This window comes from Giraffa tippelskirchi, chromosome 3 (genome assembly GCF_054371585.1).
Source record: "Giraffa tippelskirchi isolate mGirTip1 chromosome 3, T2T-mGirTip1v1.2.pri, whole genome shotgun sequence".
NCBI classification, from domain to species: Eukaryota; Metazoa; Chordata; class Mammalia; order Artiodactyla; family Giraffidae; genus Giraffa; species Giraffa tippelskirchi.
The window spans coordinates 186,342,565-186,358,472 of record NC_137277.1 but is presented as its reverse complement, the minus strand read 5'-3'; the positions used below and the strand labels follow the sequence as shown (position 1 = coordinate 186,358,472).

Below are 15,908 nucleotides of genomic sequence, written 5' to 3'. Positions count from 1 at the left end.
CTAGACTGTCGAGAGAGCCCCAGCTTTGAGACCTGCACACATACTCACTCTCACCTACTCACACATACATGTGCGCACATTGATGTGGAGTCAGACTCACACCTGCTCTCCCACACAAGTGGTCACATGCATAGACACTGTGTTCACACACATGGATGCACATGCGCAGGTACACACGCAGCCTGCACCTGTGCCTATGCCCATGCTTACCCTCACCGCTAGGTCAGCACAGGCACTGACCATACCTGTCACCCACCTCACCCCCTAGAATCAACCTGCCGTTGCTGGACCGCACGATCCCCGACTACACCAGCTTTAACACGGTGGACGAGTGGCTGGAGGCCATCAAGATGGGGCAGTACAAGGAGAGCTTCGCCAATGCTGGCTTCACCTCCTTCGACGTCGTGTCGCAGATGATGATGGAGTAAGTGCCCAGCCGCCTCCATCTGCTGCCGTGAGCCCCCCTCCCCACCCATCCCGCCAAGCAGCGAGGGCTCTGGAGAGTGAGGAATAGACAGTGTCCCAGCAGGGATATGGAGGACCAAGGACAAGATGGCCAATGCAGAAATCACATTCATATCAACACCCGGGTCTCCTGCCACCCACTGGGCTTTTCAGTTCAGTTCGGTCAGTCGTGTCCGACTCTTTGCGACCCCATGGACTGCAGCACGCCAGGCTTCCCTGTCCATCACCAGCTCCTGGAGTTTACTCAAACTCATGTCCATCAAGTCGGTGATACAATCCAACCATCTCATCCTCTGTCGTCCCCTTCTCCTCCTGCCTTCAGTCTTTCCCAGCATCAGGGTCTTTTCAAATGAGTCAGTTCTTCGCAACAGGTGGCCAAAGTATTGGGAGTTTCAGCTTCAGCATCAGTCCTTCCAATGAACATTCAGGACTGATTCCTTCAGGATGGACCAGTTGGATCTCCTTGCAGTCCAAGGGATGCTCAAAAGTCTTCTCCAACACCGTAGTTCAAAAGCATCAGTTCTTCGACACTCAGCTTTCTTTATAGCCCAACTCTCACATCCATACACGACTACTGGAAAAACCATAGCTTTGACTAGACAGACCTTTGTTGGCAAAGTAATGTCTCTGTTTTTTAATAAGCTGTCTAGGTTGGTCATAACTTTTCTTCCAAGGAGCAAGTGTCTTTTAATTTTATGGCTGCAGTCACCATCTGCAGTGATTTTGGAGCCCAAAAAAATAAAGTCTGATACTGTTTCCATTGTTTCCCCATCTATTTGCCATAAAGTGATGGGACCAAATGCCATAATCTTAGTTTTCTGAATGTTGAGCTTTAAGCCAACTTTTTCTCTCTCCTCTTTCACTTTCATCAAGAAGCTCTTTAGTTCTTCTTCACTTTCTGCCATAAGGGTGGCGTCATCTGCATATCTGAGGTTATTGATATTTCTCCCGGCAATCTTGATTCCAGCTTGTGTTTCATCCAGTCCAGCATTTCTCATGATGTACTCTGCATATAAGTTAAATAAGCAGGGTGACAATATACAGCCTTGATGTACTCCTTTCCCAATTTGGAACCAGTCTGTTGTTCATGTCCAGTTCTAACTGTTGCTTCTTGACCTGCATACAGATTTCTCAGGAGGCAGGTCAGGTGGTCTGTTATTCCCATCTCTTCCAGAATTTTCCACAGTTTGTTGTGATCCACACAGTCAAAGGCTTTGGCATTGTCAATAAAGCAGGTGTTTTCCTGGGACTCTCTTGCTTTTTCAATGATCCAGTGGATGTTGGCAATTTGGTCTCTGGTTCCTCTGCCTTTTCTAAATCCAGCTTGAACATCTGGAAGTTCACAGTTCACGTACTGTCGAAGCATGGCTTGGAGAATTTTGAGCATTACTTTGCTAGCATGTGAGATGAGTGCAATTGTGTGATAGATAGTTTCAGCATTCTTTGGCATTGCCTTTCTTTGGGATTGGAATGAAAACTGACCTTTTCCAGTCCTGTGGCCACTGCGGAGTTTTCCAAATTTGTTGGCATATTGAGTGCAGCACTTTCACAGCATCATCTTTTCGGATTTGAAATAGCTCAAGTGGAATTCCATCACCTCCACTAGCTTTGTTTGTAGTGATGCTTTCTAAGGCCCACTTGACTTCACATTCCAGGATGTCTGGCTCTAGGTGAGTGATCACACCATAGTGATTGTCTGGATCATGAAGATCTTTTTTGTATAGTTTTTCTGTGTATTCTTGCCCCCTCTTCTTAATATCTTCTGCTTCTGTTAGGTCCATACCACTTCCGCTCTTTATTGAGCCCATCTTTGCATGAAAGTTTCCCTTGGTATCTCTAATTTTCTTAAAGAGATATCTAGTCTTTCCCATTCTATTATTTTCCTCTATTTCTTTGCATTGATTGCTTAGGAAGGCTTTCTTATCTCTCCTTGCTATTCTTTGGAACCCTGAATTCAAATGGGTATATCTTTCCTTTTCTCCTTTGCCTTTCGCTTCTCTTTTCATAGCTGTTTGTACGGCCTTCTCAGATAACCATTTTGCCTTTTTTTTTTCTTGGGGATGGTCTTGATCACTGCCCCTTGTACAGTGTCACAAACCTCCGTCCATAGTTCTTCAGGCACTCTGTCTATCAGATCTAATCCCTTGAATCTATTTCTCACTTCCACTGTATAATCGTAAGGGATTTGATTTAGGTCATACCTGAATGGTCTAGTGGTTTTCCCTACTGTCTTCAATTTAAGTCTGAATGTGGCAATAACGAATTCATGATCTGAGCCAGTCATCTTCCGGTCTTGTTTTTGCTGACTCTATAGAGTTTCTCCATCTTTGGCTGCAGAGAATATAATCAATCTGATTTCGGTATCGACCATCTGAGTGACCTTGAGCCAATCACAGGACTCCCCTTAGCCTCAGTTTTCTCTTCTGTAAACTAGGGTGTGGTAGGAAGATCGGCAGAGATAAAACATGAATGAATGGGTACTTAGTTATTGCAGGGTCATGCAGGGTCCCTTCTCCTCTCCTGCAGCAAAGGAGACACGCACGTAGGTGCCCTCACGCCCAATCCCCTGCTCCCCCATCTTACCATTCACCCACTCCAGCTCCCCTCCCCCTTCCCTTGCTGTCTCCAGCGGGAAACCCCTGCAATAGCCCAGGTGGTTCTACCTGGATGGAGTCCCTCCACCCTCACGTGTCCCTAACACACGTGCTTCTCTCCCCAAAGGGACATTCTCCGGGTTGGGGTCACCCTGGCTGGTCACCAGAAAAAAATCCTCAACAGTATCCAGGTGATGCGGGCACAGATGAACCAGATCCAGTCGGTGGAGGTTTGACGTTCACCTGCCTCGGCTCACCGCTTCCTCCAGGCCCCGCCCCCTCCGCGCCCCCAAGCCGGCCCCCGGTTCTCGGTCCACCGCAGGGTCAGCAGCCACCTGCCAGGAGGCCACCGGCAACAGGAAGAACCAAGCGGCGCTCCAGCCAGGAGACGTCACCAAGAATATGTGCAACTCAGATGATGGAAAAAAGGGAATGGGGACAAAAGAAAATAGATCCTGGGAGGGGGCGGGAAAAACCGAGGAATATTTTTTAAAGAGGATTCTCATAAGGAAAGCGATCATCGTTCTTGGAGGAAAAAAAAAGGGCTTGGGAGATCCATGCAGTTTGTCCCATCGGAGATCAAAAGCAGTTTCTCTCCAACTCCCTCTGGGAAGGTGACCTGGCGGGAGCCAAGAAACACGTTCAGGAAAACAAATGTGAAGGGGAGAGACAGGGGCCGCCCTTCTCTCCTGTCCCTGGGGCTGCTCTTCCAGGTCTCGCTCAACAGCCACATGCCAAGTGAATGGACAGGTGGACAGGCAGCCACCCCTGGAACAAGCCTGGGAAAATCCAATCCTGCTGCCACTGAGCGAACAGCAGAATTTTTCTGTCTTTGGAGAATATTTTAGAAACTCCAGTGAAAGAGACTTGTTTCTCCTGTCAGCTCCCGGGGCTGCGAAGGGACTTCTGTCCTCCTGGGTCAGGGAGAACATGGGGACACCGGAAAGGTCAGCCTTCCTGAGGTTGGGCACAGCACCCGCTGCCGCCTCGATCTGAAGCTCCACGCCCAGGTCACGGGTGCAGCTCGGCGGCCCCGGCCCAGCAAGGCACTCACTCCCAGCAGCCCCCATCCGGAGGACTAGCTTCGACTGCCACCAAGGACTGCTCCTGCATCTGGGTTTGTTTACAGCAATTCGTGGACTCTGGGGTATTTTTGGTCAGGGGTGGATTTGGTTTGGGTGGGTGGGTGGGGTGGGACTTGTTGGTTGTTTTTTTTTTTTTTTATGACAATGAAGTGACACTTTGACATTTCCTACCTTTTGAGGACTTGATCCTTCTCCAGGAAGAAGGTGCTTTCTGCTTACTGACTTAGGCAATACACCAAGGGCGAGATTTTATATGCACATTTCTGGATTTTTTATATGGTTTTCATTGACATCCTTCCCTCCTCCCCCACCCCCTCACCACCCCGCCCCGCAGAGAGTTTCCCACCTGCTGCCAGGCCTCACCAAAGCCAACTGACTCGGGGCCATCTGGGCCTTTCAGAGACTGAGGTTTGGGCAGAGGGTAGGGGGCCAAGATGGAGGACCAATCCCACCCCAGGACTGTCTATGAGAGCAAGAGATTGAGAAGGGAGAGGTGGCCACGGGGTCAGAAGTCTCTGCCCGCATCTCGGCGCTCTTTCTGGCCCAGTTTGTCCAGTACTTTGCAGGTAAATCGGCCCCTCCGAGGTTCCTGAGTGCCCTCAGATGGCCAGAACCCATTTTGTCTCTGTAAAGCCTCAGTCAGGCTGCATCAGAGGCCAGGACCCGAATCGTTCACTGTGATACCCCAGCCCTCGAGCGCGTCACCCTCAGACCACGCGCCGCCGGGCTCCTCTCCTCCCCCGGCAAGACAGCCCGTGATTCTCTCCCCACCCCCTACCCTCCACCGGACCCTTGCCCAGGCCTGAAGGCCTTGGCCATGAGAAAACCCATCCGTCAAAGGGTCTGGCCGCAGACTCTCCGCTGTGAGCAAATGCAGGTGCCTGAGCGGAACAATCGGTTAGTGGATTGAATGGAAATAAAGGCTTTAGTTAGAAAATGACCCCTGTTCTCTGTAAGCAACAAGAGATCCTGGCACCCTTGGGACACGTCAAGTGACCCATGATGCTCTTCTAAGGGACCGTTCCTTCCTCCAGGTTCAAGAAGACCTGGGGCTGAGAAGACGCATGGAGGACGCCAGTGGTCCAGGTGACCTTTCTGGCTCTGGCTTGTCAAAAGCACAGGCAATGAAAGAGTTGGAAGCGGCTCAGAACTTGGGAGTCTGATATCCTGTAATCAGGGTGAGCCACTGCAGGAGACCTCAGGAGCAGGGAGTTTGACCGCTGTGCCCTTGGCATTTCTGGGCCAGTGGAAGGGGGCCCGGGGAATTGAGTGAGCTGTGATGAGAGTGTGAGGGTCCTTAAGGACCCATGGACCCCTAGTCAAAGCCATAGCTATTATCATCTTATGCTGGTCGACTGACAGCCTCTGAGCAGACAGGCTTCTACTCACAATCAGAATTCTTTCTGATTGTGCGAGGAGGAGGCTGGGGAGGGGAGAGCTAAGGACGCTGCATCTCAGGACCATTCCCTTTGTCTAGGAGACTGACCAGTTGAGAAAGACTCAGGCCGCAGGTGGTCAACCAAAGGCCCCTCGGGTTGAGCGAGCATCCAACACGGACCGGCCTGTCGTCTGTCACTCACCTGTTCTCAGAGCCCAAGACACAAGGGGAAGGAAGGGATTTAGAGGGGAGCACAGACCCCCAGGGGGAACAGCAGAGTGAGCCACAGGGAAGGCCTTGGCTGGCTTCCCACGAACCGGCCAGCCTTGGCCCAGCCAGCTGCCCTCTGTGCCCCAAAGATGCCCAGCATGGGTGGCAGCTGTCCCAGCACACAAGGTCACCTTCTGGAGGGCGCTGCCCTGATGCTCTTTAGATTAACTCCCGTCTTCCCAGCCCGCCCCCAACACCCACCCCCAGCCTCGCTGCTGGGGGCCCCGCAGGGGGCTGGCACTCAGTGCTTCCTGTCAGATGGCTTCCTGTCCTAAGCCGCTAGGCTGGTGTCTGCTAGCCAGCTCATCTGCCCATCCACCCTTTAGGGCCCGAGTCCTCGGGTCCATGTGCCTGCCTCTCAAGAGCGAGGGTGCTACCCAGACCCTCTGTCCCCACTTCAGGGTAACAGACGGACGCCACCGTGACCGTCCCGGGTGCAGGCAGATGCTTATGTCTCCCCGCGGCTGGGGCAGCTTGCCCACCACCTCTAGCTTGCTTCTCAGTGGGGAGGGTGGGCCACGCTGCCAAGCGCCTTCCACGACGCTGCCTGCTCACCCAGACACACGGCCCGGAGCCACCCGCTGCCTGGTTACTAATCCTTGCCTGGCTCAGCCTCCCAAGTGCCAGCCCCCACCTGCCCAGCAGTGGGAGAGGCGTTTCCGACTGCCCTGAACACAGTTGGTACTTGAGGAAAGAAAGCTGCCTTGTAAACAGGGGCCAGGGCACCGTGGAAATGGGAACCAGCTGCTCTGAGATGGTGTGACCAGCAGATCTGCACAGGGCCAGGCTGGGTAACAGAGCAGCCGTGCGTCATCTCCACTCCTAACTGCCCTGGAAGCCCCCCACCCCCAGGTGGGCTACTGTTGATAATCAGCAGGTCTCCGCCTGGGAGATGACATTCCAAATATCGATCAACTGGTTTCAGATGTGGGCAGACCAATCAGAAGAGATGACGGCCTCAGGGCTCAACCCAGAGGCCCCAGAGGAGGGGCTGGGGTGGCACCCGGGGAGATACTCAGGGACTTGGGGCAGGCGCTGTTCACTACAGCCAGTGGTGCCTCCTGCTCAGATGGCATCCTTGTGAATTTCCCCATTACTTCTGGCCAGTCCCTCTCAGGGAGCCCTCTGCCACCCTCTTGCATGCACTCACTAGTTTCGCAGCCCTCTCACATCAGGGGTTCATCTCCAGAATCCTCACCCCCCCAGACCACTGCCCACCCTGGTGCTGGTCCCTCAGCTGCTCCTGGCTCCCCCTGCACCCCTCAAGTCCCCAGGGGTACCAAAGGCTGGAAGGCTTGTCAGAGGAAATAATGTACATGCCTTCGAAGGTCAGGATGAGGCATGACGCTGGCGAAGATGCACGCTGCCGCCTGAGTGGCAGCTCTGACTCTTGTCATTAAGACACGGATCTGGGCAAGCCAGCTCCCCTCCCAAGCCTCAGGCTCTCGTTTGTAAAACAAGAGGCCTGGATTGGGTGCGCCAAGGGTGCAAAACACTTTACACACCGCAGTCCTGGGAAGAGGGTCTATTTCCTTCCATAAATAGGGATGAACTGGGGGAGAATGGGCTGAGAGAGAGGAAGTAACTTGCCCAGGAAGGGGCAGACCAGGCTGCGTCTATCTGCTTCCAATACCCACCCCACCACGGTCAGTTAAGACAACAGGAAGCACCTGGCAGTCTGAACACTGGTTGGTAAGAGAAGGGAAAGGTCAAAGGGGCTGGAGTGGTCAAGGTGGGCTTCGTGGAGGAGGCCGTCTTGACAGTAACAGAGGTTCGGAGAAAGGTCACTCCAAGTGGGAGGCGCAGTGTACCCAAAGATGCGAAGGCCAGTATGGTTAACAATGAGAAGTGGTGTCTGGATGGGCCAGAGCAGTGCTGGAAGGTGCGGGGTTGATTTAGGGAAGGTTGAGGCTGCTTGGACAGGAGGGACAGTCCAGCCACAGCAGGTTCTTGAGCAGAAGAGTAGCAGCGTGAGCATCAGGTTCTAGAAGGAGGAGTCAGTTCAGCCATCAGATGGGAGCAGGATGCTTCACAGCTCCCCCTCCACCCCCCTGGGGGGCAAGAGCCCTCTGGAGAAGCCCTTGTTTATTCCCAGAGAATCCAGGCCCTGCCGGTTCCCTTCCCGTCCTCATTCACTGATGCAGAAAATCCAAAGAGTCGTTCCAGCTGCTTGGGACAGCAGGGTTGGATTCTGTGCTACCTGATTCTTAATTCAGCTGCATCCAGCTGAGAGGCCCACGCCACCTCCAGGGCAGCCACTGAGAGAGCCGCCATGGGCGGCCAGAGCTGAGTGTACGCGGGAGGTGGTAAGGGCACTGGAAGGCAGGCAGGGGGGTGGGCACTCCCCCGGGGAGGATGGAGCGGAGTGATGGAAGTGGACAGAGTTGGGGGCTGGGTAAGTGGCATGAAAACTGCTCAGGAAGCCCATCTCTGCCCCCGCCCCCCTCACCCTGGCCCTGGAGAGATGACCCAGACACACTGCTGGGAGGGGCTGGGGGTCCTGCCCTTTTCAATAGTGTGTTATGCTGGGGAACCCAAGGGAGGGTTAGGGGAGCCACGCCACCTACACGCCCTCCACCCGCATGCCTTGACCCCGCGTCCCATGAAATGGCTCCTGGCATAAAACAGCACCAACTGTGCCCTCGAGGCTGGCCACACTGCCCTTCAGGGAAACCAAAGGAAGTGACTCGGCCTTTCTTCTGACACCGCAGGGCTCAGGGGACAGCCCAGCAGAGGCTGGCCTCAGGAGGCTGACGCTAAACCCTCCCCCTGGGCCAGGCCCGTGGGTGGGACCCTACGGGTGCCACACCCCCCCGACGCGACAAGGGAGGAACCAGAGTCTCAGAGATGATTCCCAGAGGAGTCCGCCAGGCTGTCTGCCTGCTCCTCCCTGACCTCCTAAATCACAAGAGCCAAGGCTGGGCTCAGGAGCCTCTTGTTTTTAACAATCTCCTCTGGGAGATTGCTCCAGACACTGAAACCCTCTCTTCACTTCCCCCACGGTGAACTGTGCCCTGATGTCTACAGAGAGAGGGTCTGGCGTAGACAGGGATTAGGAAAAAAGCAGGACATCAGCAGATAAGATGCCCAAACTCAGACAGGGATTAGGACCCCTGGGGTGGGGGCAGGGCTGGCCCTCAGGAATGTATTCTAAGCTTTCAGGAAAATTAGAAAGACACCCCCCCCATCCCAGACCCAGAGTCTGAGTTTAGCGTCACAGCATGAAGGCTGCTTCAGGAAAGCTGATATAGCAAAGAAACAGCAGGAATTTAATACTTCAGAGGGGCCCAAGGGCCCACCCAGGGCCACCCCGTGCAGACCCCACAGACCTGGAGGCTGTGATCCACGCCTGGTCACTCAACACCTGGCCAGGTGGGCCAGGCAAAGGCAGGGTGGGGCTTCCAGCTGGGCCTGGGGCTTCCTATAACTCCCCTCCACCAGCCCTTGCTCCCCAGACTAGGGCATGGCTTCCCCTAGAGGAAGACGAGGGAGTGAAGGTCCTTGTCTCTGCTCCTGGTCTAACGCCCCAGCTGGAGGTGGGGGAGGAGGGATGGCGGAGGGAGGAGGTCAGAGCCAGGACCACATACACTCTGGGGGCCCTGCTGACCCTGCAAGAGTTCAAAATTCTAACGTTCCCTGGGCGAAAGATGCCAAGATTCCAGGGTTGTAGAACTTCAAAATTCTAAGACTCCAACAGAAGGGTTAGTGTTTTTTAAGATTCCACCACCATGAGACTTCAAGTCCCACTGTCCATCCCTGCTCCCCACCCGAGGGTCCCGGCAGTGAGAAAGCACAAACAGAAACACAGACAGAGACGGGGAGGGAGACAGCTAAAAACAAACACGAGCACCACCACCATCCTTCGAACAGGAGTCGTTCTTCCTGAGTGGGATGCTGGGTTTCTCTCCCTGGTAGAGGGGTAGAATTGCCCACCCCTGGCCCTCCCGGCGGCCAGGGGGCTGACTGCCCCAGGCTGCAGCAAAGCCCCACGCGGGCCACAGGGCCCAGGGGCTGGGGGTCTGGAGAGCTCAGGTCAGGAGGCTGGTAGGGGCTCCAGGAGCTCTGTTCAGGGAGGGACGCCTCTGGGGTGGACACTCCCCAGCCCCTGAGAGAGGAAGCTACTGGCCAGGGATGCACTGAGGGATCCTCCCCAATGTCTCTGCCTCCCTGTTCAGAGCCCAAGTCTTAACCCCGGGCAACCAGAGGGGCGGGTCCTGCTGCAAAGCCCAGAGTCAGGGGACTTTCCTCCAACACTCAGGATGCAATTTCCATGGCCACGCAGCCCTGGCCCCCTCATGTCCTGATTGAGGCCGCTGAGCCTACAGAATCTGGGAGACCAGCTGGAAGAGGTGTTTCTGGATTGCTTGGAGCTCGGTCATCGGTCTGGCTGCTTTCCCCTCGGTGGACAGGGACTCTGGCGGGCAGGAGGCACAAAGCTGAGCCCCTGAGGCTGGCCTGGAGAAGCATGGGCAGGGACACTCACAGCCAGCCTCTTCTGAGCCCAGAAAAGAGCCATTCCTGGTTGGCCGTGCCCAGCCCCCAACACTTATCATCACTGCTATTTCTTGAGTTCTAACAATGTGCTGGGTGCCATGCTTAACTTTTTATACCCAGTGTCTTGCTTAACCCTCGCGCAGCTCTGTGAGATGCGGCCAATCCCTCCACAGACTAGGGAACCCAAGAGATGTGCTTGGTGGCCTTCCCAGGTCCGCTGGTGGTCTCTGACCCAGCGCCTGCCCTCACAGTCACTATGCTAAGCTGCTACCTGTGGTCCCCACTCAGCCCCTCTCCACTGTCAGAACCTGTGCCAATCAAACCCAGACCCCTGAGGGGCACCCTGTTTGTGGGCACTTGGACACCCCCTCTGACCTTGACCTCCTGGAACTGCTCTCTGAGCCATAGGCAGTGGGGACGGGCCTTTGGACTGCCCTCCTGGGGTTTCACTCTTACCTTCCGCCACAAAGGCCAGCGCTCTCAACAGGGGCCCCTGGGGTCTGATGTGGTCTCACACAACTGTTTCTTCTGGTCAAGAACATGGGCTTTCCCAACAACGTTGGGGAGTCAGGGAGGGACGCAGCTGGGGTTCTGATGGTTGTGGGTCAGACCTGGCTCCCTGAACCCCACCCCCCCGGTCATGACCGAGGAAATCTCACCAGCTGTGTTCGTGAGCAACCCTGTCCCTGTTTCTCCAATGCCTTTGTAGGAGTATTTTTAGCAGATCCTCTTTTTTTTCCAAAATAAATGTGAATTGCAAAAATTATCACTTGGACTTGCAGTGTATTTTCCCCCAATGTTCCCCAGGGAACAAAGAAGAGCCCTGGGAGGCCTTCAGCAGGGTTCTGAAGAGTGACTAGGAGTTTTCCAAGGCTAAGGATGGAGTCAGGGTGGGGCTGGGATTGGGTTGAGGCTGGGGTGGGGATTTGGCCTGGATGTTGAACTCGAGCAATAATTCCTGTGTTCTAAGAACGCTCATTCAAGTTTGAGAGTTTGAGCTCTGCTGAGAGGGGTCCTAAGGATTCAAGTCCCAACTCGGCCATGTGTCAACTATACATCCTTGGAGAGGACAACATCATTGCTTGGAGCCTCATTTTCATGTCTGTAAGATGAGGCAGTATAATACCAAGCTCCTGGAGTAGACGTGAGGATGAGCTGAAGCCTGTCAAGCACTCAGCGTCACAACTGTTAGCTCTTAGTCTTCTCCCAGGAGGAAGTAGGGCCCACATCTGCCACACACTGAGCTGTATTCTCCGCAACCAGGACAAAGCCCGACTCACAGGAGGCTCTCGATGAATGTATGTCAGATTCAAAACAGGATATTTGGGGAGGGCTCCATGGTCAAATACATTAGGCAAATTCTGGGTCTGGGCAGGTTGATCAGATCTCTTTACTTCGGGATATTGTAGAGCCTTAAATGTGCCAAAAGCACAACGTGCGTGCTCTGTGCTCAGTCGTGTGTCCAACTCTTTGCGATCCCGCGGACTGCAGCGCACCAGGCTCCCCGGTCCATGGGATTCTCCAGGCAAGAATACTGGAGTGGGTTTCCATTTCCTTCTCCAGGGGATCTTCCCGACCCAGGGGTGAATCTCTAAGAAGCTGTTATCATTTGCAGGGTTTCCCACCGCGGCGGGAGCATCTCGTGGGACCAGCGTCCCTGGGAGCACACTTGGAGAAGTTCACCGGCATCTGGGTAACACCCTGGTGCTTAGAGGGAAAGCAGGGCTGAGGCTGGGGCCCATAAACATGAAGGGGGCAGAAATCAGAGGCTTGGGGCAGGGGAGGTCTGCTTGATGGCATAACATTCAGGCAGGGAGAGCCTAACAGACTCCACCTTGCAAGACCTTTGTGAGGGTTAAATAGTTAACGGGCACCAGAGTGCCCAGGCAGAGAGCCTGGCACACAGCAGGGGCTCAGTAAGTAGTTCCTCCCCTACTGCCCCTGGGAGCAGCCCTGCCAGACCTGGTGGGATGAAGGCAGGAGGAGGAACCGAAGATTGAGCCAGGCCTTTCATCCACGGAGCCACGCTGCCCTCTGGGGGCTGAGGCTAGTAACAGGTCAGACTGAGCCCCAGAGCAAGTCTGGCATCCTGGGCTGGGGGAGGGCGAGGGGTGATGAGCCCTCTGCTCCCCACCCTGGCCAAAGTCCAGGCCAGTGGGTGCGGACCCAGAAGCACAGCGATAGGGCAGGAGGCAGAGAAGCTGAACCAAAGGTTATCTCCTTACCGGCTGCCTTACCTCGGTGCCCGTTCCCAACTCCCTCAGTTCAATTCAGTCGCTCAGTTGTGTTTGACTCTTTGTGACCCCATGGACTGCAGCACGCCAGTCCTCCCTGTCCATCACCAATTGCCGGAACTTACTCAAACTCATGTCCATTGAGTTGGTGATGCCATCCAACCATCTCATCCTCTGTCATCCCCTTCTCCTCCCACCCTCAATCTTTCCCAGCATCAGGGTCTTTTCCAATGAGTCGGTTCTTTGCATCAGGTGGCCTAAGTACTGCAGTTTCAGCTTCAACACCACTCCTTTCAATGAATATTCAGGATTAATTTCCTTTAGGATGGACTGGTTGCTGTCCAAGGGACTCTCAAGAGTCTTCTCCAACACCACAGTTCAAAAGCATCAATTCTTCGGCGCTCAGCTTTCTTCACCGTCCAACTCTCACATCCATACATGACTACTGGAAAAACCATAGCCTTGACTAGATGGACCTTTGTTGGTAAAGTAATGTCTCTGCTTTTAAATATGCTATCTAGGTTGGTCATAACTTTCCTTCCAAGGAGTAAGCGTCTTTTAATTTCATGGCTACAGTCACCATCTGCAGTGATTTCGGAACCCCCCAAATAAAGTCCACCACTGTTTCCATTGTTTCCCCATCTATTTGCCATAAAGTGATGGGACCAGATGCCATGTTCTTAGTTTTCTGAATGTTGAGTTCCCAACTCCCTATTCCTGACTTAATGATAATACTGTGTCTCAGGTCCAGGCTGCTGGCCTGAAAATGTCTCTACAGTAAGGACCCAGGAGTAATCAATCTGGCTAAGATGAGGAACCAGGAAATTTTTCTGGAGGTTGTAATTACCCAGCCACCATGCTGTTTATCTGTAGCTTTCAAGTTTACTGGGAATGGCTCAGAGAGGAGGCAGCTGATGGAGACTGCTACCCCTTGGGACCACCACCCACATTCTATCCCCGAATGCCCACAACCATCAGAGATGCTTATTACCAGGGGTGTGCTATTTAGTGTGTACCAACCAACTCACCAAGCATACTTCACAAATGCTGGCTGACACTTCCACTTGAGTCAACAGGTAAGATAGGAGTGAAACAACAGGACAGAGGGGTGGGGGGAGGAGGGACAAGACAGCAGAAGGAGATGAAGAGGTGCAAACTACCAGGTATAAAATAAATAAGAGTGTTGGTGGTGGTGGTCACCAAATCCTGTCTGACTCTTTGCGACCTCATAGAGTATAGCCCACTAGGCTCCTCTATCCTCCGTTATCTCCCGGAGTTTGCTCAAATTCAGGTCCGTTGAGTTGGTGATGCTGTCTAACCAGCTCATCCTCTGCCACTCCCTTCTCCTTTTGCCTTCCATCTTTCCCAGCACAGGGTCTTTTCCAATGAGCCGGCTCTTCGCATCAGGTGGCCAAACTATTGGAGCTTCAACTTGAGCATCAGTCCTTCCAATGAATGTTCAGGGTTGATTTCCTTTCGGATTGACTGGTTTGATCTGCCTGCAGTCCAAGGGACTCTCAAGAGTCTTCTGAAAGTGAAAGTGAAGTGAAAGTGTCAGTCGCTCAGTCGTGTCAGACTCTTTGTGACCCCATGGACTGTAGCCCACCAGGCTCCTCTGCCCATAGAATTCTCCAGGCAAGAATACTGTAGTGCATAGCCTTTCCCTTCTCCAGGGGATCTTCCCATCCTAGGAATCGAACCCAGGTCCCCTGCATTGCAGGGGGATTCTTTACCATCTGAGCGCAAGGGAAGCCCACAGGAGTCTTCTCCAACACCACAAGTGGAGAGCATCAATTCTTCAGCGTTCTGCCTTCCTTATGACCCAACTCTCACATCCATACATGACTACTAAAAAAACCATAGCTTTGACTATACAGACCTTATAAAATCAATAAGATACAAGGAAATAATACACAGCACAGAGTATAACCAATATTGTATAACAATGTTAAATGGAGCATAACCTATAAAAATATGAAATCACTACCTTCCACACCTGAAACCAATATAACACTGAAAATCAACTACATTTCCTTTTCTTAAGTGAAACAACAAAGGCTTATGTTAGAACTTTACTTGCTCCACAAAGACATGGGTGACTTCTTTGCTGAATCGGGTAATAGTTTTCAAATACTGGAAGAATATTTCTTCAGTTTTTTTGTGCTATTCACCATGTCACATTTTTCAATTTAATCTGCATTAACATGTTATCCATTACTTTCTTAGGCCTAGACAATCAACAAATGATAAATAAATCAAGGCTTGATGTGTAGTAACAGCCATTTTCCACAGTATAAATGGCCAACAAGGTCTATTTCAAACTACCAGTGTGAGTCACTAAACAACAGACTTGGGAAGAGATGCTGGGTAGCATATCCTTTTTTTTTTGGCTTCTAAACAACAGAAATGTGTTTCTCACAGCTGTGGAGGCTGCAGGTCCAAGATGAGTGTGCCTGCACGGCCCTGGTTCTGCAGAGGACCCTCTTCTGGGTTGCAGATTGCCCTGGCAGAGAACAGAGTTCAGCAACACATGGTTACATAATGTTCCAAAAATTCAGATACAATAGATATAAACAACCTCAAGAACACAGGGAACAGTAGCGCACAATAAAATACCTAGAAAAGTGATTTGAGTGTTGTCTTTGTATTGAATACATTTTATGCTCCTGTAAATTTATATAATTTCATTTTTCACTGATGGCATCTAACAACAGCTTCACAAAATTCCTGAAAATGTAACAGCTGGCTCTTGCCAGCCAGTGGGAACGGGCTCCAGCACTACTACCCTGGGCCTTCTTCCTGTTTTACAACAGTGGAAATTGAGGCTCACAGAGACAGGGGTGTCTTAACTGCTCAAGGTCAAGATGAATGCAGCTTGGTGGGGGGGTAGCACTCAGGTATATTTTACACTAAAACTGACTTTCAAATTCCCTGCGCAAGAAGACCTGGCATCTTCTCCATCCACCTCTTTTCTGCATCCCTCCAGCACTTCAGCACAATTTACAGAATTTCTTCTTCCTCCTCCCCTCTCTTCAAAATCAATCCTGAGACTGAACTCTTCCTCCCACTCCAGGAACACTAAACCCTGGAGCCTCTAATGCCGAAGAAGGAGCCCTTGGATCCAGGGGAGGGTGAGGGATACCCAGCCCAGCTAGCAAGTGCTCGAGTGACCTGCCCCCCAAAAGCTCACCCTTGGTTCACACCTCTAAGTGGTAGGAAGAGCTGTGGGCCCTTGCAGAGACGTGGTGGAGCGTCACTGATAAACTTCTGACCTTGGACAAGTCACTTCACTTCCTGGAGTGCATGGGGTGTCTGATCCCTACCCTCAGGGTTGCCAGGACAATTATCTAACTTCTGCCTGCCCTCTCTCCCAGTTTCCTTAAATGGT

General features: G+C 52.7%; 1 protein-coding gene across 1 annotated transcript in view; it reads left to right on the top strand.

Annotated features, from left to right (window-relative positions):
• Positions 1 to 3,342, top strand: part of EPHB2 (EPH receptor B2) — a 219,125-nt gene extending 215,783 nt beyond the window's left edge. The window contains exons 15-16 of the mRNA XM_081574545.1: positions 269 to 424; positions 3,187 to 3,342. Coding sequence (XP_081430671.1) covers positions 269 to 424; positions 3,187 to 3,295 — 265 coding nt within the window. The 3' untranslated portion in view covers positions 3,296 to 3,342. The remainder of the gene's footprint in view (positions 1 to 268; positions 425 to 3,186) is intronic.
• Positions 3,343 to 15,908: the final 12,566 nt, after the last annotated feature.